At 39.6% G+C, this 25,028-nt stretch overlaps 1 protein-coding gene across 1 annotated transcript in view; it reads left to right on the top strand.

Moving 5' to 3' along the window:
• The window catches only part of WDPCP (WD repeat containing planar cell polarity effector), a 160,333-nt gene that overhangs the window by 111,520 nt on the left and 23,785 nt on the right, over positions 1–25,028 (top strand). Inside the window, exons 14-15 of the mRNA XM_072857743.1 lie at positions 792–855; positions 6,218–6,320. Coding sequence (XP_072713844.1) covers positions 792–855; positions 6,218–6,320 — 167 coding nt within the window. The remainder of the gene's footprint in view (positions 1–791; positions 856–6,217; positions 6,321–25,028) is intronic.

The raw sequence follows: 25,028 nt of genomic DNA, 5'->3' as shown, positions 1-25,028 counted from the left end.
TGATACAGCCCTCCTGGGTTAACAGTGAAGGTGAAGTTCCACATCGACACTGCTCCCTTCCTACTCTACTGCATCTCTAGGTGATACTCAGGTGGTACCTTCTAGAGCACATTTGAGGTAATTTTTGCTTGTGGGTTTTGCTCTTTTTCCCCTTGTTTTACCTCATTGACACAATCTTCTTCACCATAAGATCTTCAGAAAACTCTCAGGGGTCTGTGCTAATACTGGGCTGAGGGAGTTAGAAGGCAAAGCAGTGTCACCCCCTACCTTTTTCAGTCCCTGGGGATTCATGACTGTTTAGCACAACTCAACTGGTTCATCATCTTCAGAGCACTGTATTGAGGGATCTGTGAGGACAAAACTCAATGCAAACTTCTACAAGGACCTCTGAAGTCTTGTGAGATTTGGGATTAGTCTTTTCTGTAGGGGATTTTGAGGTTCCTACCAATGTCGTTGGGGCTAGCAATTATCTATGTTGTGCCTGGTATCTTTCAAAGGATCAATTTGTTATGATCTACAGTACCTTCAGCTCTCTTCAGATTCAGCTAGATCTGATGGGACTCAACACTGAACATAACACTTGCTGAAGGTTTTAAACGATGAGGTAGGTTAAGGGTAGTCACTGTCCTACCTCATAGTTCTGCAATCTGAGTATGAGCATATCAAGTTTCCCTAGTAAAGCTTTGGCATCACTTTTGATAAGAATTTAAGGACTTTATCTGCCCATTAACAAAATTTGATGCAGCTCTTAAATTATCCTCAGCAAGTGACATGTTTCCTTTTTCTTGCAGGTATCAGAGATTTGAAAAAGCATTTCTGCTAGCTGTTGACATAGGTGCTCGGGACCTGTTTATGGTGAGTCATTTCTGGAGACAGAGGCTGTTGTCAGGATGTTAGTTGTCAGCTTTTGTCCACATTAAAATGGATCCGTATCATTTACAGTCTTGGACACATACTGAAGACAGAACTATTCTACCTGGTTTGCCCTTTGCCATCGTGAAACTCGTCAATAGGAACTGAGTGTCTTTAGGGTCATTGACATTTTCCCTAGCATGGCCTAAAGGCTATTCTTTATTTTCCAGGAATTAATGTATGTTTTTGAACTTTCCCCTTCTTCATCTGTCCTGATGTGGATGAATGTCATCCTTCACTCTAACAAACTTATATGTTTCTAATCCATTCCTTTAAGAAGTGCAACTGGTGAATACTGGACACAAGAGCTGGCCATATCCTGGGGATCCTGAATGCTCTTAGTTTGTTTCTTAGGGTTTTGTGAAAAGTGACGAATTATGAACGCTTCTCCAGGTACTTTTAAAAAAACAAAGCTCAGCAGCATCAACCCAAGGGTTTTTACATTTCATGCACTCTCTGCCCCCTCCCATTTAATTAGCTACAAAAGTAAAATTAACCAGCTCTTAAAAGGTCCTCTGTGTGAGCTCTGCAGGAGGCTCTTGTTTTATAAGATCTTGCACCACAATGTCACAGTGAGGTCAGATGGACAAAGCCAATCGTGCTTTCCTAGTCTCTCAGCATGTTGCTGCTCCACAGCTGATTTCATTGTTTTCAAAGAAACAATAGGAAAGGGGCTTGTTGAAAAAAAGGCCCTTTGAACAATTCGTTTGCTTGACTCTTTTGCATAATGAAGACATTCTGTTGTTTAAATTAAGCTTTGACACTAGATGTTAATATCATTTATCCCATTAAGTCACTTGCTCTGCTAGTTTGATCTTGATATTTAAATTGTATGTTAAATTACACAATTAAATCCTGCTTATATGGGTTATGAAAATTCCCTTCTAATTATATAAAAAGTTGTGTGAACCTTTTGATGTTTTTTTCACAGCTCTAATCATCTGGCTTGTTCCATCTAATTAGAAAGATGTGAATACTGCGATAAACTTTTCTAAGTATGCATCAAAAGAATGTGATGGAAATGTCAGACTTTTAGGAAATTCACTACGTGTTTTATGTTTACTCTCCTCAATTTTTCCTCTTTTTAGCTCAGCTTTTTCCTTTTCTCTTCTTATTTAGTGTAACTTCTTCAAGACAAATTTTATACCTAATCAAGCTAAGCACTGCAGCCACATATAAGGTTCAGATTGTAACCTGTCTGTACCAGGTTACAGCTTTTTGTTGTGGGCTCTCCCACCATACTGATAATACATTCTCTGTGAGTAATTTCAGCCATTCTGGCAGAACAAATGACCCAGCATTTGGCCTGCCATCTCAAGGGCCCTCTCTCACATGGCTGAGAGCATTTCCTACATGATCTTTTTCTCTTTCCTTCCCTCCGCTGACAGCAGGACTGAGGGACCACTTCTGTCCCAGGGTGGGGAACACCAGTGTTGGGTCAAGAGATGGGTGCAAAGCTGCTAACAAGAGGGAGGAACTGTCAGTACCTGTCTCCACAAGTGGTAACATGTCCTCAACAAAAAGGTTCTCCAGCTTTCTTCAAGAGGAGTTTCAACATTCACAGAGAAATTAGCTCCATCCTTTCCTATTCTTCTTTGGTTTCCCTTTCCTCTCTCAACACCTGCTCTCCATTTCCCATCTCACCAATGCTCTTAAACGTAAATATATATTTCCACATAGTTCCTCCTGACTGACATTACTGTGAGATCAAAACCAGTTCTGTATTGTCCTCATTCTGCTTGTATTATCTTTGAGATTCCTCACAGTTTGCCCTAAATTATGCAACAAGCAGCACACACACCTGCCTCTCTGAATCCTCTGTTAACTCTCTGCCTCCTCTGGGGAAATGTCCTTTTGCTAATTCATCTTCTAAGGAAGGTACTAATCAACAAACTACAATAAACTAACAATGGCACTGCTGCAAAACTACTAAGAACAGGACTCGAGAAGTTTAAAGGTGCATAGCTCATAAAAAGTATTTATTTGTGCCACGGTAATTTATAGGGAATTGGACTTCATTGCACTAAATACTGTGTGAAAATTAGATAACCTGTTCCCTGAAAGCTTACAGTCCTTCTAGGTACCAGTATAACAATACTATTACTAAGCAAGATTTGTGCATCCTTCACTTCTGCTTAACACTGAATAATTTGTATATATTGTTTATATAGGTCAAAATGCAATTAATAACATACAACTTGACTTTACCTATATTTAAATCATTTATAATTATGTGCAGTACAAATAACTAATATATAGGTCAATTATTTGTACTGTTGTTTTACAGACCAACCAAATCCATTTATAAAACCTCAGGTGGCTCAGGAATAAGGAGTTTATAAACCCCATTTATAAAACCTCAGGAATAAGGAGTCACGTCATCTTATTCCCAGTTAATTTAATGGGATTTCAAGAAGAAATATTAGACTAAAGAAAGATATCTGATGACATAAGCAAAATGAGAAATAAAAAAATCTATTTATTACAGGGGAACGAAGAAGGAACAAAAAAGGAAAGGATAGAGAGGAGCAGGTATAACACAGGCTGAGGAGGATCCAAACGTTGAATACCCATCTTCTGAAACTTCTAAGGAAATGTCCTAAGTCTTGGAGAATTTATCCTGAGTTTCTCTTTCACCAAACAGGGCTGTGCAGCATTTCTGTTATTTGTTTTGAGATTGCAAAGAATTTTGAGAGAATGCTGTCTGAGGGCTAATTTCTTTCACAGAAATGAAAAAAAAAAAGGCTTAAAAGTTAGTCCTATAGCTATAGCGTCACTAGTATGATGCCATAACAAGACACACATACACTGCTGTGTCTCTCCATAAGCTTTACCCTCACGTCATATCTAAGTCCATCAATTATTATCATCTCCTACAAAGTTCAATAAAAAAATAAAACTGAAAAGGACATAATATCATGAACAACAGCTACATGTATTGGACAGTGACTGATCCAATCTGTGACAGAAAAGATCAAGCAATAGAAGGGTTGTTAGCCTGAAATCCTTTTGTAGTATGCTCCAGCTCTCAGCTGCTGAAAATTCAAAAGGCCATCCCACATCCCAAAGGCAGCAAAAAATGCAAGGAAAAGACACTTTAATAAAACTGTCAGATCTTGGGTGATACACTGATGAGGAAAGTACATGTTTCGAAGAAACGTTGGAATTTTGCCCAGAAATGTCCTATAGACAAATGCACATCAGTGTTTCAAATGACTTATGCTCACCGAGGGCCAGCTCTGTGAGTCACAAAGATGAGGGTAAAAAGGAAGTAGTCCAAAAACTAATCAAACTGTTAAATGATAAAATACAGCCCTTTCAGCAAAATCCTGATAAGCAGCTGGAAATTGTTTTTATTGTCACCATTGTTTTTGAGAAGGACGTGATCTTTGGACTGACAAATTCTTAGTTAATTGTGTGAAAAAATCTGTAATGAATATTCAGCTAATTAATTTTTTTTTTCTGTCATTGTTTAAGGCACCCTGTAATCCAGTGTTTCTTCTTTCTCTTTTATTTATTTTCTAGATTTTTTTTCTAGCTAAATTCTTAGAAAAATCCAATTTTGCTGGCTTATTTGAATAAGGAACACCTAAATTTGATCTGAAATTGTCTAATTAGGAGTTTTTATATCTGTAATCTTTTCTTTCTAAAGCTTGTTTAGAGATAGAGACAAGAGCTACTTTTTGAAAAAAAATTCTTTATGACAGCAACTTGAGGAACCACGAAGAAAGCCACTTAACAGCCTACTGCTATATCTTTATTTCTTACAAGGCCCCTGTTAGTTAGCGATGGATATGTAGCATCTTTACGTTTCTTTACTCAAAACAGAAAACATGGGCAAAAACAAGATCTGAAAGTAACAGATGTTTTGATACACATAGCATGCACAACCTCTTAACTGAAAGAACTTTGTCATTTTCTGCAGTTGTTTCCATCCCCTCCCCGAGTTTATTATTTAAAATTGCATTGAAGTATACAATACTTCCCTTAGTTTAAACTACAAAAAGACAGTCATTAAGCATCGTCAGAATGTATTTTAAATTGGTGAACACAATCTGCCTATACATTCAAATCTTTGTAAGTTCAGACTTGTTCAAGAGCCCTTAGGTTTTCTATTGTTATCTAAATAAGCTGACAATATCTACTGTTTAATCTTCATAGAAATCATACCTTGCTACTCAGACCCTTTTCTCTTGACAACCATGTTAGACCTACAAAGAGAGGAAGCACAGAGTTCGCAACAAGTTCATAACTCATTACTTTGCTCCAAGACACTTGCACATTTTTTAAGTCACACCTGTGTTTGCAATTAGAAAATGTTGCCGTCTCCTGCAGACCGTTGGGATCCTGCAAGTCAGTACCAGGTTTTCCTGCATAATCAGTGTCAGTTTCCCTAGCATTCTCAGTTTGCTGCTTATTTTTGTTTTAATTTTTTAATTATTACTATTAAATGAGGGGATAATAAAAGCAGCATCTTTTTCTCCTAACACTATTACTCTCCCTTTTTTCATCTAGCTTCTCTTTCTAGAGTAAGGTTACTTTTTTCCTGTAAGAGTTTCTGTTGTATTGATGAATGTGGCAGTAAACTCACACTGAGAAGGACAGTGTCACCTGAAATCTTCTGCATTAGTGAGAATATAATTGCTTTTATGGTATGCAGAGGTCAATATTTCCAGCAAGTATTCCAGCAGTATTGGCCCCTTGTGGTCCAAGAGTAACTCAGGAATCATGTCACCTGTGTGGGTGTTAAAACCATTGAGCAACCATTGTTGCTCTTATTACCTCCAATATCAGCACAAAGAGGACCACCATCACCTTACTTAAAGAACAGTGAGTGTAACATGACAACCTCCAAGCAAAAATTAGTCCCAAAAGAGCTTTACCCCAAAACTCATGTACTAGGTGGAAACCTTAACACACTTCAAATAAGGGCTGTTAGCCAGAAGAGTTCCAATACTTCAGATCTGGTTTACACAGAGCCACCTCCTATCAACCCTCTCTTAATTCATGTTGCACCAACAGAAGTTACCTTAAAAGCAGACAGATTGGTTTCTTTCATATACTGAGTCAATAGCGTCACTTTTATCAGTGCATGATTGGTCAGTGTTTTATTCATTGCTGTATTCAACAACACAAGTAAGATAAATTTGCATTGGGAGAGAATTAAAATGTAATGGTAGGTTCATCAGTTCCATCTGTGTTTGTTATCTAAATAATAAAATAACCTCTTTCTTTAAAAATCCCTTTTGTTACTCCTATGAGATTCATTTTAGATTAATCTTTTTTTTCTCTTTTATTTTCAAAGGACATCCATTACGTTGCACTAGATAAGGGTGAATTGGCACTAGCTGAAGTGGCGAAGAAAAAGGCTAATGACATTGATGCAGAATCAATAACTACTAGAATTGGTAAGAATTAATGGTGTTTAAAAAGGCCTTTTTGTTTTAATCAATACTTGTCCTGTACAACACTGTGTTATATTTGTAGGGGAGTTATTGTTTTGATTGCATTGTGTTCTTTGAAAGCGAGACAGTATTTTTATTCATAACTAAAGAGGGAGGCTTATAAAAATAACATAGCTTTGCCTTTCAGGATGCATGTGAGGATTGTGTCAATGCAATAGCTACGAAGCAAAAAAGATTTATACTATGGCTGTATAGAAAAGTTCAGGCTGTACAAACTGAACTGAGTGCAAGAGGACTGAATCTGAAAATCTTTGTTCATACCAGTGTTAAAGGCCAGGTATGGCAATCTTATTCACCTGTAAATATTTGCTCATGCATACTGTGCCAATAACTGGAGTCACATAATGAATGCTTTGGCAGCATTCAGATGAAACATTTACTGATGTGAACACAGGCTCATATCCTGGCTTTAAAGTAACAGCTTTGCATGCAGTGGAATTCCTGCATTTCCATAAGGAATATCGATGCAAAAATTGCAGGGTTAGACTAATACCTCAAACACAGACAACTTTTCAGGCAGGGGAACTCATAACTCATTCACTTTCTCTTTGTGTTTCCTCTGAATTGTCATGAAGAGGTGTATGCAACTATGTAGACCATTCTGATTTTGGGCCTATAGCATGAACCAAGCAGAAGGGTCTAAGCTGACCTCCAGCAGAGAGAAAGTAGACAAAGGGAAAAAAAAGAACACAAAATGTTTGTATAAAATATGCACAGTGCTGGTTTGCTTATTCTACTGCATCTTTGAACATTAGAGGAAATCACTGAGCTTTTGTCCTTGTCCCATGCCGAGAAGTAGGATATGATTAAGACTCAGAAGGAGTCACAAAACCTTTGAGATCTTGGGTAACATAGGATTCTTTTAGAACTGTACATCTCGGTGTTTACCAGGAGCCTGCAAGCAAATGCCATTCAAATATATAGAAATGCAGAGAGGCGGTATGTGAATTTATGTGGCTATTTCTATATATTGTATAAATCCATTACTTTCAAGGCTATGCAATACAGTATTACCTCCTTCCCTCTGCAGCGGAGTAGAAATCAAGCAGTGCCTGTCCTGAACTCTTTTCTTCAGAGTCTTTCATTTTCAAGTTTAAGTCACTTCAGGCATTTTTTGCACCACAGCTGGGCCTTTGGGCAAGCTCTTTCACCGCTAGAATTGCCAAAACCGAGATCTGTTTTGGTCATCTGTTACTGGGCACTCTTTAAAGTGTACAGTTATATCTCCCGTGCTTTCTCTTCTCTTACTTCTTAGGTAGTTGTCCTCCGCACCTAATATAACTAAAATACCTAAGACTTATCTCCGATCACTATCTATTCTCTTACACTTAATGCAGAAAATTTAAGCCTTAATCTGTGTCTTCGTTCAATTCCTTGCAAGCTAACGCTATTACTAGATTTCTGAAGTTAGGCTATTTTTAAGTTTACTGAGAGCCTTATATAGTATTATAAACACACGCAAAGAGAGGGATAGGGAAGAAACCTGAGGTGATCACAAATGTCTTACTTGCATATCAGATGTAATACACATGTTACTCCAGTTCAGTTACAAATGTGTAGACACACAGTCTTCCCCTCCGTCAGAGCAGTCCTACAGTTACGTCTGTAATGCCCAATAAGCATAAATTATTAAAGTCATTTTATATGATAAAGACTTTAAAGTGTTCTCATTTGCTGAATAATGAACATTATCAGAATGGTTTAAAATACTTTTCAATGCCCCTGGGACAAACTGTCACTGAGATTCAGTCTATAAACAGCAATGAATTTGCATCCAGTTCATTCTATATGAAAATAAACAAGAATCTCCCATGAGTTCATTTCACTGCAGATTGGATCTCATCTTAAACACATGAAATCTCAGCCACATGTTTTGTTTTATTATACTTTATTCCAACATCCTTTCTTGATGATGTTTTTATTTCATAAACTGTTGTTAGCAAAAAAGGTGTCATGAGGCATGAACTCTGTGGACCCAGTGAAAACAAAAGATAACAAGTGCTTTATATGTAAATTACTATATTTATCTAACATTTTGACAGGGGGAGAAAAACTCATGCCAGAGCCAGAAGCTTTAAAATGCAGTTTCAAACAAGTCTCTGTCCCCTAACCATCTCCTAAGCCCAGTCTTCATCTAGTCCCTGCTCTCTGGGGCTTTCAGCCACTCAGTTCACCAATGGTCACACTTCCCAGATCAAACCCCAGACTTCTTCAGCACACATTTCAGACTTCTACAAGAAGGCAGCAACCTAAGCAAACAGAGGCAACAAGGTGCAATCAGTGCTATTGATCCCAAGTTATACTGAACACCTCCCTAGATAATATCTGGCCTCTCTTCAGCATATTTCATATCTATATTACAGTATAATATTTAGTCCTAAATAGTACAAATGTGAACCATTCTCGTATATCAACATTTGATGATATTTCCTGAGCTAGCCCACCCCCAAAACTCAGCTCAACACTACTTGAAAATAACATGAGTCAGTTCTCCTGGCTGATTCCCAAGCCCTTGAGAGTGCTCCATCTTGCCCCAGATATATTTAATTTGTCAAAATATTTCTGTGTACAGGGCTCACTTCAAACATAATATATTTCAAACTCAGACTTTTGGAAAAGTTTCAAGCTCCTACAAATAATGTAAGACGACAATATAATTTCAGCTTAAATTTATAGATGTCATCCAGAGCTCTATAATCATTGGTAGATTCCTCACATATATTAGATCAAGATTTGTGTCAAGATAAAACTAGAAATAGATTGATTAATTTTAAATTTTCAGAATTTTAGCTCTTCTCAGTTCCTCACATGATCATGGCTTACTATACACTGTTTTGAAGAAGCCACCATCAAAGCCAAGAATGTCTGGGTGTCTGTGGTAAAAACACCTGTAGACCTTCAGAGCATAGTAGTTTCGTGACAATATTGCTAAGCAAGATGAAGTGTCAAGTGAGCTTGCTGCTATTCCCTGCTATGGTTTTGGCAGAATCAGATATTCTGCTCAACTGATTAAAATCTTCTAAAGAAAATTATTCTCATAAGATTTTATGTTTGACAGCCTGTGAAAATGCATCTTGAGGCATGAGAAGATTGAAGTAATGGTACCATACATCTCAGAGACCGCATTAGCTGTCTCCTGTTTCCCCACTCCCATTTGATCAGCAGACCAGTGGCCATAGATATTGTGGTTTCCTCTGCCAAAGATTTCCTGTTGAATTATTTCTGTAGTAGATCTATGGGTTCCTTAACGAGGTCAGGGAGTTCTCATTTAGCCTTGCCTAAAATACATTCTGTGCACCTCATTTCACTTGATTAAAACAGAGAGGACTTTCTTCAATATTAACAATATTTGTAGGCTTACTAATAAATTCTGTTTATGGGTGTAGCCTCACATATACGCTCCTGGAACACAAATAACTAGGTACAATATTGTCTGTGGTAGAAGAGTGCGTCTGTTCAGTGTTGTAAACTGTAGGTTGCTAATGTAAAATTTGAGTTGCAAAGAACTGACATGGCATAGACTGTTAAAAAATGCCATAACTAATAATGATCACGGAGGTGAAGAACACAGCCTTTCAGACATCATTGCTCAATGAATATCCAATGAAGAGCATATGTAGTCAGTGTCAGAAAGTTTCCCAAGGCCAACTTCCAACAAATTACATTAGGGCCTAGCAAGATTATTTTAACCTTCAAATCAATAGCTTTCACCCAAAAGGGATTCATGTTGTGACAAGACAGATAACCGCTGCATAGTTGAAAGGCAAATTGGGAAACCTTGTATTTCTACTTAGAATTAAATTCAGAATATCAGTTACACTAATGTTTAGGCAACATTTCTAACAGAGGTATCTTAATAAAAACACTGATATTGAGATAATTGCATTGTTCTGAAATGCTAGATGGGACCGACTAACATTTTGGTGGTTCAGTAATGTCATGAAAGCGCTTGAGGTTTTTCCACTTAAAATAGAATTTTAAAACATCTCTGGAAATATTCCCTAATGTTTGCAAGTGAGATAGGAAATCTTATCAGTTCTCGCAGAGTCTGAGGTCTAATTTCCCACACTGTTCATAAAATGACATTCAAACTGTAGGGGCCTAAATGTTTCACCTTACTGGCAAGGAACATCACCAGTTTGAACCTTAAGTGGAGAATTTATTCATTTCTTCTTAGTTCTGTGATAGTATTTTATATTGAATGCCTTACATGTTCTTTGTGATAATTAATAATGACACATGCTATAGTGTTTTGTCTTCCATACAGTGTGTCTGAGACACCAGTCTGGTCTTGCATACAGTCTGCTACCTCCAAATCACTTGTAATTTACTCAGATCTTCCTCTATTCCTAACAGTCCTGGCAAGCCTGCTTGCATTTCAAGACCATGTTTAGAATTGTCCCCCTGTTTTTGTAACCTTCTCTGGCCCTGCATTAGCCTAGTTGATAACATTTGTTCCTCTTCTGATCCATAATGACTCCTTTCATCTATCAAGCAATAGATAGATGAAACCTATTCCTTACCTTCTTCCTTACCCTCATGTACCCTCTCTGACACTGATGGCAAAGCCTTCTTCATTTCCTACTCTTCCTTGGCACACACATCTTTCTCTTGTTATCAAGTTTCAAGTTAACTGAGAATGTTAGCCTTTTATTTCATGGCATGATTTTTATTTCACTGCGTAACATGTTTATGGCATGGGTAAAAGGTATTATCCAATACACATACAAACTGTGATCTGGGAAGACTCAGGGGACACCTGTTTATGCTACAGTGTTTTGGAGCTCTGCTCCCTTCAGTGTAAGTGTTAGATCTCCTATTTATTTATTTAGATTTTCAGTTTAAGTCAATCAAAACCTCTGCAATCAAATCCTTTGCTTTTATTTTTCTAATAATGTGACTTTGTTCCCTAGAGAGCCAGAAAAACATTTTTAATGAAAAATGTTTTTTAAGTATGATTGGCAGTTAACCTATGGCAAGAAATTAGTTTCCACAAGCACTTTTTAAATTTTCTGCCACACAAGATGAGTGTCTTTGAAGATCCATTGTAATTTTAAATGATTTAGCTGTGCTCGTGTGTACACTCTCCTGCATGTATCAAAGCACACACAGCATTTGATGCAGAGCCCACTAAACACAATGAAAAGATTTCCACCATCTTCAGTGGGGTTTGGATGAGGGATTTTAGCAAGTAACAAGCTCACGTGTAGGGCTGGCATTACCAGAACTCCTGCCCTCTACAAAAAAATGACAAAGAGCCTGGTTTGGAAGGATGCTTTACTTGATGTGGACTGCTTGAGTCCCCTGGTTTCAAGAGGAGCAGGTGGCACCCAGCACTCATGGCATGGGAGCCTATTGCAGTGGTAGTTCTGAATTCACGGCCTGGCATACCTGCCTCATTGGGAGTGTAACAGTATGTTCCCATATAACTAAGTGGATCTGCTGAATCTTCTTCTTTATTCTGATGTTTAGCTTTTTGTTGATTACATTTTTAATTTTACAACTAGTAGTGAGGATTTTACTCTATCAAGAAATTACAGGCACTAATTGCTCCCCTCCTTGTGTTCCTTTTGAGAAGTGGAGTCGTTTATTTTACTTAAGGTCTATAGTAATGCCAAACTATTTTTGGCTCCACCTCATCTCACCTCTCCGCTTGCTTATGTCATGATGTCAGTTTTGATCTATACCTTCCCACTGCCAGACAGCTTTGCCTAAAGACATAATCCTCAGCCCCTAATAATTATAAGTACATCAAAGGCTAGCTGGTTTGCTTAGCTGCAGAGGTCTACACAAAGATCTGTGTATCTTTACTTGAAAGAGATTTATAGTTTTGTGTCAAGCCTTAGAATAAGCATGGCCTGCCATTTTTTTCCCTTCTTTATCATGACGTAATCTTGCCCACTACAGAACCTGATTTAAAAAGCACCACTATATGCCTGAAATGAAGACACTATTCTCCTTAAGATTTTAATTTTAATGTTCCCCATATTTTGTAATAACTGTCAGCAGTAAAATTATGCCCTATTTAGTATGAAAAAATCTTACCAAGAAGTCATAGATTAGCTATTTTTTGCCTTCATTTTAAATGATGTGTTGAGTAGAAAAAAATAAAAATCAGTAACTGGAAGAGCCACCTTTAGGGAGTTAAATGTTTTGTGTCTATAGCCACATACTGTGGCTGGTTTATAAACGGAAAAATTACACTATTTCCAAATGCTGGAAATTGAAAGGAGTTGTCTGTGTCTGGTCTGTATTTATTCTACTAACAATTAGGTTATTGCAAGGTATGTGAGGTCTCTCATCTCAGATCTTTTCAGTATATTTCCATCTTATCCCTATAACCTCCAGCAAAGTTGATGCACACAGACAATAGAGAATGGATGACACTAATTACCAAGTAAACAACTTATTTTCCGTGGCAACATATCAAGAAATAAGTTACAAAAGTGAAAACAATTCACAGAGAGATTCCTTGGGTGACGATGCTACATGATAAAGAATAGTTCAGCATAAAAGATCTCAAAGGGATGCTCATGGCATGGCATTGAAGTAAAGAGAAGCAAGTCAGTACTCAAGTATCCATTGACATAATAGCTAGGAATTTAAGTAGGAATTTGACTTCTCAGCACTGACTCCATAGACTGAAGTCAATTTAAATAAAAAGCACACATAGTTGAAATAACTGTTGAAGCAAACTATCAAAGAAATTGATGCAGGGAAAGTGTCTTTGCATGGAGACTAAATGAATACCTTTCTGGGAAATAGGTTTTAACCAAATACAATTTATGCATTAGTCAAACACAAGTTTTTCTGGCTCAGTGTAGGATACCTGGACGAAATTTAATGGCCTCTAATTCACTGTAGGTCAAACTAGATGATTTACACTATATCATTATAGTATAATATTCACATGTGCTGGATTCCAGTCTTGCCTACAGCTCTGTGAAAAAGCCCCTGGTAAATCTCCCATTAGCTTCAAAAGGCCCACATGTAGGCTAAAAGACTGCAGTTAAAAGCCACATAATGTATATTCACACATCTCATAGTATGCACGTGTGTGTGTACATAAGTGGGTGTTATATTTACACATACACAGCCAAAATCTGGCCAGTCATAAAAATAGCTCCAAATCTGAACACAAGAGCTGGATTAATAATTACGTATTTATATTTTGCTTCATGACATCAGCAGCCACAGAATCTGCTGCTGCTTTTTTTTTCTGAAGGAACAAGAAATAATCACAGCAGGAGGTGCTTTCATAATTGCTGTAGCTGGCTGAGAGCTGCGTATCTGTATGTTCATGGTGTGTCAGAGGCATGTTTGTCTCACACACCCTAGAGCCATCCTTGAGCCTCTAGTTTTCTGATAGGGAACTTGCCGGTTGCATTTCTATGCACTGAAAAGAGTTGGCAAACACATATTTGCATGGCAGTTGGTATGTGTTTTGTCCTGTTTGTTCTGCATAACGTAACGTGATGTGACAGGCTGCAATTCGTCACATTAGTGGCATGACAGCAGAGGAATTGAAAAGAGGTATAATGGTGGGCTGACACGAGGTGTCAATTTAACGTTCGATTGTAATATTTCAACATTAAGTCTTTTTATAATGGCCTACTGAAGAATTATCACCAAATATTCCCCATGTGGGTGAGTTCTAGAAGTAGTGATCAAATACAGCATAGTCAACATCAGGAGAAGGGTGTAGATTCCTGTGCTCAGTAGGACCAACTCCTGTAAATATGAGAATCTTTGCACATCTGGTTTCTGATCAAACAAACAAAAACGTTGAAGGACTGTTTATTTATTGCCTCCTCTTTCTCCACACTCCCCAGCCACACCACAGGCTCTTAAGTGGGGATACCATGGAATTGCCCACGGCAAAATCAGAGGTTGAGGCTGTTTTCCTCCAAAGACTCCTGCACAAGAGACTGCTTGACAGTTCACCCCTGAAAAACTCCTGCAACAAAAGCGAAGGTGTTTGATGACCTGATGTTAGTTCTTGTTGAATGCTTTCAGCCTTACAAAATCAAGTTCCCTGTTAAAATCCTGTCTCAGGGCTGGTGTCATTCTAATCAGGATATCGCTGGTGAAAGCCCTTAGGGGCCCGAGAGTAAGCTTTGCACCCATCGCTGTTGTCAGTCTTGCACTTTCTAAAGTGCCAAACTGGGCCAGAAGAAAAGAAATGGGTTGTTTAAGAAAAAGCACTGGTGAAAAACTGATCAGCAGTGCCTAATACAAGGCAGTAAGTACATCCAGAATAAATGACTTTTTTCTTCCCTCAACATATACTCTGTATTTCATTTCAGCTCTTTGAAATCTCTTTTCCCTAAATATCCTTCCTGTTGGTTAGTCTGCACTGAGACCTCTTTTTACTTCAAATCTCAGTGCCATGAGACTGCTGCAACGCCTGAACTCATGCATTAAAAATATCTGCCCTTCAATAATATTTTTCACAGCATTCAAGATACCAAAATTCCTGAATTGTGCTAGACTTCGAACTGTAAAATTCAGTCTTAAAAATAAATTGTGAGGTAGCACTGGTTATCCCTGCAATGTCGATATTATGAAATGGCAAATTATTATAATATGATGAAAAGATATCATTAATAATAACTTAGAAGCATGTATGGTAATTAGTTTCTTACTGCAGGTACACTGCAGGTCCCACCTTTTCATCTTTATGATAACCAGAGATGCAACAGACGCTTGATTTCTGCCTCCTGCCCTCCCAGCCCGGGGCCTATAACACCCACCTTCCCCGGGAGCTCGGGCTCCCCAGCACCCATGTCCCTGCTTCTCCTCTGCCCTCTGGGAGGGCACAGCTTCCCCTTCCCAGCTCTTGCCCATATTTAAAGTGATCCCTTTCAAATGTGTTTGCAAGGCTGTGTTTGATGTCAGCGGGGAGGCTTGCCATGCCTGACTGTACCAGCCCTGTCTGGATGGTGCTCAGAGCTCAGCCTGGGCTTCTCATAAGGAACTAGTGGCAGGAGTTACAAGGACTTTCTTGCTGTCCTTCACCAGTGATGGCTCTGAGCACAGCTTTGAGTCCTTGCATACCACAAGATCAGTAAAAAGTCAGGGTGTAGTTCTCACATAAATTAGATCCCATAGATTAACCACTTACCTGATAGTTTAAAAATTTTCACTGTAAAGGAACGTGGAAGACATAGAATTCTTTTGTGTAGAATTACATTAAAAACCTATGCGTGACTTCTGTTTTTTTCAGAAATATAACACTGTTTCATAACAACTTCTAGCTTATGTTTTTTCCTTGATGTAGCCTACCTTCTGCTACATCATACTATGGCTGTTCATATACTAAATTTAGTAATTTCCTTTGCTAATGTTCTTACTGCTGAAAATCCCCCCTGGAGTTATCCAAATACGCCTGAAGTGCACCAGATGAAGAGCAGATTCTGGGGCCATCCCAGAGACCTTGCAGAATAACCCCAGGACTTGATCTTACATCAGCTGGAAGTGTTGCTGCTCATGAACCATCAGGAGCCTTACATGAACTCACCCTCTGACTGTGCTATGTAACCCACAGAAGGAAGGGTTTGGGACCCAGTCTAAACTTCTCCTGAATCATCACTGGAAGTTCATTGCTAAATTTCACCACACCTCTGCCTAAATAATACAAACTTTTACTAACCAGATGAAACAATATGGCTACAATTAATTATTTATTTTACTACATAGGATGCACTGTGGCCAAAGAACAACAGCCACAAAGTGCTTACCTTAGGCCCTTGCTTTTAGCCACCAAATGGTGAGATATTTAGCTCACAGCTGCGGATACAGAGCCCGTGTGGGCATAGTCTGCTGTAACGTAAGCCCAGGTGGTCCCACGGACTGTGCTGCTGTTGCCTCTTAGGTATGTAAGGAAAGAATTAAGGCCACAGGACTCCACTCTGATCACCATAATAAACAATTTTAACAGTAAAACATTCTGGAAAAATTCCTGATTTCCTCAAAAATTCCTGAAGGAAGCATGAGCTTTAGTCAATGCCTTGTTTTCATATATTATTATCAACTACACTCGTCCCAACCTATTCCCTTGTGTGTTTGAGAGCTTTGCTGCCCACTCGTCAGGATCAGAAACAATACAGCAGGATCAGGACTGGATTAATTTAGACCTTTCCAGCCATCACCAACTTACTGGATGACTTTGGCCAGCTCATTTTAGTCTTCAGTGCTTTTGTTTTCCTTTGGGGACTGTGTGAGCTCTCTGTGATGGGCTGCCCATCCTTTTGGCAGCATCCGAGTCCCATGCCACAGCTCCTTGCTCTTGTCGTGCTAATCCAGCACTGCACCCTCAGCTTTTCCCCGCTGGTGTTGCGTTTCCAGCGCTGCCCTCCCAGAGGTTAACCACACAGTCAGGTGAAGTCCATTTTGTAAGCTTACTTATTTTCTATAATTTGAAGGAATTTTTACAACATAGGGTAAAAACACACCCCTGGGAAATCAGCCGTAATACTCTAGTTCATATCTGCCATTAGGTGTCAGTGTGACAACAACCATGATACACAAAGGCTATTCCGGGGCGTGCAGGGGTGCCACCCCATCCTAAACTTCTCATTTTCGACTTAGGGAAAATGCAATATGTAACTGTGAGAGGAAGGAGAGGGTTGAAGAAAGCAAGAAACATTTTATTTCAGGTTTTTCCATCACCTAACTGAAGTTATTTACTAACAGATAAGTCTGTTTGCATTTCATTCAGTGTGTCTCAGGTTCCTGGTGCTGCAGTTGTCAAAGTGCGATATTTACAAAACCAGGACAAAGCTTCTGCACACAGTGATCTGACACCCTATTTTGGGGCAAAAGAAACAGTCAATACTATTAGTAATTTGCAGTCTGCAGGAGATAAACTGCTTTACCCATATGCAAATGTTAAATTACTCATGTAAGTTGATGCCTGCCGATGCTGATGCTTATAGATGGGTCCTGCACAAGTTGGTTACATTACTGTATTAGAAAAACAACTAAAAGTTCCACTCATCCAGAAGAAAAGGATATAAAAACTTAAAAACTAGTTTTAAAGCAACTTTTTGTGTCTGAGATACTACTTTATTTTGGTGTATCAGTGGTAGGCATGATGAAGAAATAGTAAAAACATGACATATATTAAGGAGTTTGCAATTGTTTTTAAACAAAGTTTCAGGCAGTTCCCAAAAATGAGATGGCAAAGGTAGCAAACAGTTTTTAGTTACAGGAGAGTTTTGAAAGTGAGTACAGTTTTAAAATAACAATCAGTTTTGGGAAAAAAAGTACTTTCAGAAGAAAATTAATTTTAAAAATATTCTCCAGTTGCCTCTGGTATTGAGAATACCTCAAGTACTTGTAGGATAGCATTTTTTTGCCTTATGTTTGGAACTGGAAATGTTTCCACCATTAACTTTAAGCAGATTTAAGTCAGGTCAACATAATGGCTAAATCAGCTTGGCCTTTACCAGGATCAGGGAATCTGTTGTGCAAGATCATTTGGATTCAGCTTTGCCTTCCTCTTCTCTCCTTTGAGATGGAAGAGATCATGAGCATTGCTTAAATTTGGTGGGGTTTTTTTTATATTGATAGATTAAATCTTGAGTAGCACCATGCTGCTGTGATAAGCATCTGAGCATGCTGGCTTTTCTTTTAGCTACTTCCAGTTTTGTAGTAACTGCATGACACAGGAGTGGTTAGTCCTGAGCATGCACTGCACAGCCCAGAGTAATCCTAGCCAAGGCAAGGATCCTCAGGTACCATTTCTGCTACAATTCCCCAAGTTGGATAGCTGCAGTTCTCTTTATGAGAGCAAAGACTTCCAAAATTTGGTAGCCCTGCCCCCCTTCAAGCTGGGGGTGGGGAAAGAAAAATCTCATGTGCCAGTTTGACCTTGTCTTTATAATAGATAATTATAGGCATTAGGAATAGAAAAGATGCCTGATTAAATGGCTCCAGCCACCTGCTAATACAAGATTGTGAAGTAATCCTTGACCATTTTCACCTTAAGTGTTGCCACGATGATATTCTTCCACTCCTTACGCTACTCAGCTTGCCTAGAAAGCTGTCTCCTATACTTTAGTTTACTTACATCCTAACTCTCTTTTGCTTTGTATTATTTTAAATAGCGGTGATTAAACCTTTCTTTATATTGGTACTCATGGGGGCTTGAAAGTTCCTGCTATCCTACACATCTATTTTGACTTCAGAAATATAAATTGAAGAGCTCCTTATTTTTACATGTGGTTTCAGACCAGGTCCTTCTTCTTGTTTGTGGTACAAAGGGAGCAGATGAAAACACCAGCTGGGCTAGCAGTTCGAGAAGCCCCCAGCACTGGCCATTGTAGCTGGCTGTACCCCCTGCTCCACTGGGGCCCCAGGATAGGTGTAAGTAGAGGCTCTGGGGCCAGGCACAACCTGCTCACATTGCACTCTCATCCAGTGTTAGTTTAGGTGAGTCCACAGGTAATTTTGCTGATTTTGAAGCAAAATCCTTAGTAAAATAGACCTGAAAGCAGCAGAGAGCTGTAAGCCTGCTTTAAACTGAGTGCTGTTCTTGTAGAGAGAGTATTGCTTCAAGCCGCTCTTTACAGATCAGAAAGGATCATGGTGATAGTTTCCCTCTGACTGATCCCTTCTCCCTGCAGTAGGCTGAGTTCCCACTTGCAGCCTAAACCAGTCCAAAAATGTCCCACAAAATGTGACATGCAAGGAAGAGTTTCCACCCGCGTCAGAGAAGAGGCAGAGGGAGCAGAGTCAGGCTGTAAGGAAGGACTACAAGGACACAGTTACAACCAGATAGATAGTAAACACCTCTGGGTGATGCACATCTGTGTGAGAAGGACTGGTGGTGGCATGTAAGGAAAGAAAAAGATTGCTGCAGCAATGCAGGAATGTGGAAAAATGCTTTGTAAGGGCAAACTTTCCCTATTGAACATTAATTGCTTTCCATGGATACACAATGCACTTTATGTGATGAAAGGAGTGGCTGACAAGCAATGCTGTATTCAACAGATATCGGAGAATGCAGTCTAGGTTAATTACCTTCTCTTAAAAAAAAAAAGTGTTTTTTTCTGAAAAGGTGAACATCTGTCTGAGACAGAATCTTATCTCCAAACTCCTGTTGTCTACTTCAATGAAAAGAGGAGCAAGAAAGGGAATGAAACGGGGCAGTGAGGGGACTCCAGCAGGAGCCATGGTGATTTTTTTTCCCTGGCATCAAGTGTCAGCGCTTTGCATCACTTCCCATGGACTTTCCTCCTGGTTACCTTCAGAAGCACAAGCAACTCCAGGAGCTGCCCACAGCTCCCTCCAGGGCTCTGAGCTTCCCAAGCGGCATCTGCAGCCACTGCTCCTGCTGACAGAGTTTATTTAAATAGGCAGGGAGAAAGTATTTGTGTTCGCAGAAGGCAGCATATAGTGTAAACTACCTCCATGAGGTTTTTTAAAAAAAACCAACATTCTGGTATTCATGCCACTCTGTAATTGAGGGATACCAGTCAGATTAAGATCTTCCCAGGGAGTGGAAGGAACAGCCTGGAAATGAAAAACACACTGTTTCTACAAGGTTGCATTTCCCCTTCGAAAGGACGTACAAAGCATAGTGTGTCCTCTTTCCAAAGCTTTACTTTTTCCCTCTGAATTACTGTCTTCTAATGGTAAGGGGTGGGAAGGAAAGTGTCAACCCATCAGCTGAGGTTTTCAGATGCCGATACAGTCACATCGGCTTTTAAGGCCTTTGGGCACCTGAACCACAGAATGTGCTGGTGGTTATCAGCAAGTCTGTGCAGCAAAGCGCTGGAGCAGGTGAGTGACGGGCCGTAAATGCCTATCAGGGAGGACCTGCCCTTATATCTGCTTCAATGGCTTTATTAGCCACACCTTTCTTGTAAATTGTAAAGTGTCAGTCAGGGTGCTCCAGAGATGGTTAAAACAAGACCTGCTCTAATACCCCAACTTCTTTTATCTCCTAGTGCCTTGAGGTGCATTTGGAAAATGTGTCCAAGTTTTATTTCGTATTGTAGGATTTAGCCAAGAGATACTGAACAGAGCACCGTATAAGTGTCATTAAGAGAGCCTGGCAACAGGATGTCAGTATGCATATTGTGTGTGTATATTTATGTGCATGTGTGTGCAAACACACAGCTTGCATATATACATAAAGTTGTATAATTTGTAGGTTTAAAATAACATATTGGTACCTACTGTGTAGCATGTTTTCTATACATTGCACCAGTGTTGCTAATTTTCTATGCAGATACATGCACACACACGAACCCCATAAAAACTTGGCCCTCATTTTATGAAAACTTATCCAAGAAATTCCCAACTTAGTATCCTAATTCTTAAAGCACAAAAGGTATTGTAGAAAGTCAGTGTTTTTAAAGGGACTGAAAAAACATATAAGCATTTTCAATTTTGGTACATGGAAAGCTAGCTCCTGTTAAACTCTGCAGGTATTAAGCTCGTTGATAGCAGACTAAATTTAGTCTGTCCAACCTTCCAGCATGAGTAACTTTTTTTTTCCTTGAAACCCACTGACTATGAGCACATTAGTCTGGCAGAGGCCAGAAAGCAATACTGTTTTGTAATTTGGGCTTTATTTACAGATAGTATTCCCATTTCTCCATTATTTGGATGAGGCAACTAACTGGTCCGAAGTTTTTCTTCATTAAAAGAAAAAGAAAAAAAACCCCTCCTTTTAATAAGTGTGTGCTTCCCATTTTCAAACTTCAATAGCATAGAATTTTTCACTTGATCAGAAAGCTGATATAATTTGCTGCTAGGTTAAATGTTAAAGGTTTCAGTCTTATGACCATGAATTCTCAAATTAAATTCAGTGCATTGCTTAAATTTCTAGCTGCAGTGCATTTAGCCTAATTGCTTTGGTAAGTTGGATGCTTAGTAACTACTACTCTTCTGAATTTTAGTCTTTAAAGGCGAGCAATGAAATAAGCCTGAGGGGCACAGGTGGGCTAGCCTGCTTTTTGGGATTCACCTGTGGGGTCTTCCAGTCTGACCACATCCTCAGACCATGTCTGATGAGGCTGTTCTGCTGACAAGGGAGAGCATTTAAACACCTGTAGGTTTTAGCTATTTAAACCCAAATCAGTTTTGAAGCAACAAGAAAGGCTGAGCAAAATGGTTCAGATTTCAGTCAGTTGTCAGCTAAATGTGTGCACTGGGCCTTTAAGTATTTGGCCAGACACATCTTGATTGCTTAGCTTTTGTTTTCGCCCTTGGAAAGTCAGCTGGATAATACCCTGTAGCCAAAGTCTATTCTGTGATGCTATAAGTGGGCTGGGCTGGGGGGTCAGACGGAGAATTTAACGAAAAACAGAGTTATATCTACGTATTTCCTGATTTTTGTGAGCCAAGCTATTTGCAGTCATTTTCAGTTTCCTTGCGATGTTAAATATAAAAATCATCAGGACTTAAAATGATCCCACTGATGCAGTCTTTAAGGTGGGCTCTTCTCCTTGGGGACGAGTCACAATGCAAACATGGGGGTGATGGCAGAAATAGAGGAAACTTCCACCAACTGCACCCAGCAGGGGCAAGCCTGGAGTATGTAGTTTTTTCCTCTTTGTTTACAACATTTTTAAGGCTTTGAGTTCTCACGCAACATGTATGTCATTAAATGGCTGATGCCTCTTTGCACACGTTGTTGTGATGGCCTGTGGCAACCTGAATTAATTGTTTCAGTAGTTGATGGTGGTTACTAGCCATAATTATTATAATTTGCATTTATAAAAACATCTTTCATCTAAGGATCTCAAAATGCTTTTGCGCACATTTAATTAAGCTTCACAACATCCTGTGAGGTAAGTGTCAAGAGTGTTGTTATATCAATTTTTACACAGGTTTCTCCAAGAAAACAAGGTCAGTCTCTAACATGACTGTTATTTGGTTCACATCACACTTGCACAGGATGGAGCAACTAGCACAGCTCCAGGAATTAGGGGTGCTGATCTAGGTCACTTCACATCTCCCACATAGCTCTTGCTGCTGCCACGCTGTGTGGACACATGCACTAAACGACCACAAACACAGTCAGAGCAACCTCAGCCCAGATTCCAGTCTGAGATGGCCCTTTCTTTCCCAGGAGCACTCTAGCAACAGAAAAGTATTGGGAAGAAAAACAGATAAGCACCCTACATGTTGCACAAGATGACATAACCCATCCTGCAAAGATCTGTTCTTTCTATAATTTTCTACCTTAACATCTAAGCCTCTCTTTGCAATCTGCACACAGCAAGACATTTCTGCTGCAGCCCAAGCCAAGAAACTAGCTGCAAGCAACGTAGTTACCCTTTATCAGTCACTCGCTTGTTCTAGAAGAGGCTGCACGCACTTCATCTCCAGACCCTACCAGCCTTAGACCCAACCTTACAGGCAATCAACACTTCTGAGATCTACTAAATCCTAGATTGCCACTTGACTGTGCTATTTAAAAGTGAGGATCAACTCAAGAAAGATAGACTTGGAACTTGAGGGGACAACAGGAGGAGACAGTTTTCAAAAGCTCATTTCTTTTTCAAACATATGACTATGTTGTTTAAATTGAACCTGTCTCTCTGTAAGCTCTGTTGATCACCATATTAGCCCTGAGGAAGACAGGTCTAAATAAGTGCTTGCAAATTGAGTAAGAAGTCCTGAGCCATACCTTCATGTGTTCTTTACCATCCCCTTCGATTTATAAGGGCTTGTTTACATGTAGCAATGACCAGATTAGCTATTTTGAAAGAACTCTGCCTGTGGATGCACTTATTCCAAAATAAAAGCCACTTTGCTTTTCTAAATTAAGTGGACTTACAGGTAGATAATGATTATTCTGAATAACATGAGAAAGAAAGTAATTTCATTCCTAAGTAGACCATTCAGCAGGAATATTCTGAAATGAGCTGTCTGGCTAATTTCTCATGTTAATACTTTTTAAGGCACTGACATAGTCGCACAGTCATCAACAACCAATTTTGTTTTCAGTGCATCCATTTCCTGGAGAGGGTGTGCCAATGCAAGGCAAGAGTCAGGTTGCCTTTGTCAAAGGTCTTGCATGCTTCTCTGTCTTTACCTGACATTATTTCTGCTTAACCTAACAGCATGAAATAATTTCTGGAAACATTCCTGCTTTTTCTAACACTAAAGAGCACTGCTGGAGCACAAATGGAAGAGACTTCAGTGTGTCCACTCATAGGAGATGCCAGTAGCAGCAGAGGCTTTGCCCTGGCTTCTTTGGAGGAGCACCCCAGTGAAGCCTGGGGAAAGTTGGTCCCACTCCCCAACTTAAGCATGTCTGGAGCATCCTTCAGGAACGGTATTGCTCATCCCTGGTTCTTTTCAGTTCCCCTGAGTCAATGTACAGGATTTATTCTGGTCCATGTTTCTCTTGTGAGGGAAGGAATGCCTGGCAGCCAGAGGATAAGGTCTGGCACAAGAACATACATCAGTTCATTTTACCTGATGCTGTCTACTTCACTTTCAGCAGAAATAGAGGACAGTCATTGGGCTAAGCCTGCATTTTTACTGAAGCTTTCTTCTGCTTTTCCTCTCCTCCAAACTTGTTCATCTCTAGTGCTGCACAGAAAAGAAAAATGTGGTAGTGATCTGGGGCTTGGGAGAATATAGTGCCATGGGAATCACAGCATCAGGCCCACGGAGGGTTTTTTTTTCTTGCAGCTACCAGAAAACCTTCAATAACTTCAAATCAGTACTTTTGGGGTCTGTTTCTTTTTTTGGAAGGGGGGAGGTAAAAATTCTGCTCATGTTATCTCATATTGCAGAAATCAAGACTTGATGGGTACTATATTATCCTTTTTGGACCTCCACCACTCCCAAAGATTCAAGATGAACTCTGCCTGCCCAGGCACCAGAGTCAGTGCCCCAGGGAATTTCTTCATATCTAAGGGATATGCAGGATGTGTACTCACATGCCCTTGCTGCCTCTCAACTCCAGCTGTACATGCAGTTTTGCTTTAGGAACCTGTACCTCAAGTATTGCAATATCTTTTTCAGTCTTTGTCATCAAGAGTTTAAATACAGTTCAGATCAGTGTTAGTGGCCCAGCTCCAAATGAGGAGAATTGCTGCAATTCGTTATCTTGACAAATTAACTGGTCTGGGGCAATTCCTTTTTGAGAGAGATACAATTAGCTAACTCTTGAACTTTAGCCTTGCTCCAGCGCTATGGCACAGTTATGCACCTGCTCAAAAAGTGTTGATACAACTGAGGCTTTGCCACCTGTCAATGTAATTCCTGCACTAAGAGCCTTAGTGTTACACAGCCAGGCCTTGCTGTCCTCGTGCTGCTCTCGTACCCCACTGCAGCATGGGAAATGATGCAGACCTCATTTGTAACGGACAATCACCTCAGCTGATTAAAAAAAAGGCTGTCTGAAGACCAAGGTGGTCTTGTTGTATAGCCTCTAGGGGATGGTCAGTGCTGGAAATGCAGGGTCCTTGTCACAAAACCACGAGAAGGGCCTGGCATGGAGAGTGTTATATCAGAGAGACACATCACCAGTTGTCACATCCTCTGTTTTGAGTACAGCTTCCTGGTCCAGTGGAAAAAGGTGGCTTTCCTACCCCCAATCAACTGCATAGAAAACAGTAGCCCATGCAAACCTGAAACAGGTTTTCTTTGGAAAAGGAAGCATCCTTCTAATAGTGT

Source organism: Ciconia boyciana, chromosome 3 (genome assembly GCF_034638445.1).
Source record: "Ciconia boyciana chromosome 3, ASM3463844v1, whole genome shotgun sequence".
NCBI classification, from domain to species: domain Eukaryota; kingdom Metazoa; phylum Chordata; class Aves; order Ciconiiformes; family Ciconiidae; genus Ciconia; species Ciconia boyciana.
This window is presented reverse-complemented; position numbering and strand designations above follow the sequence as displayed.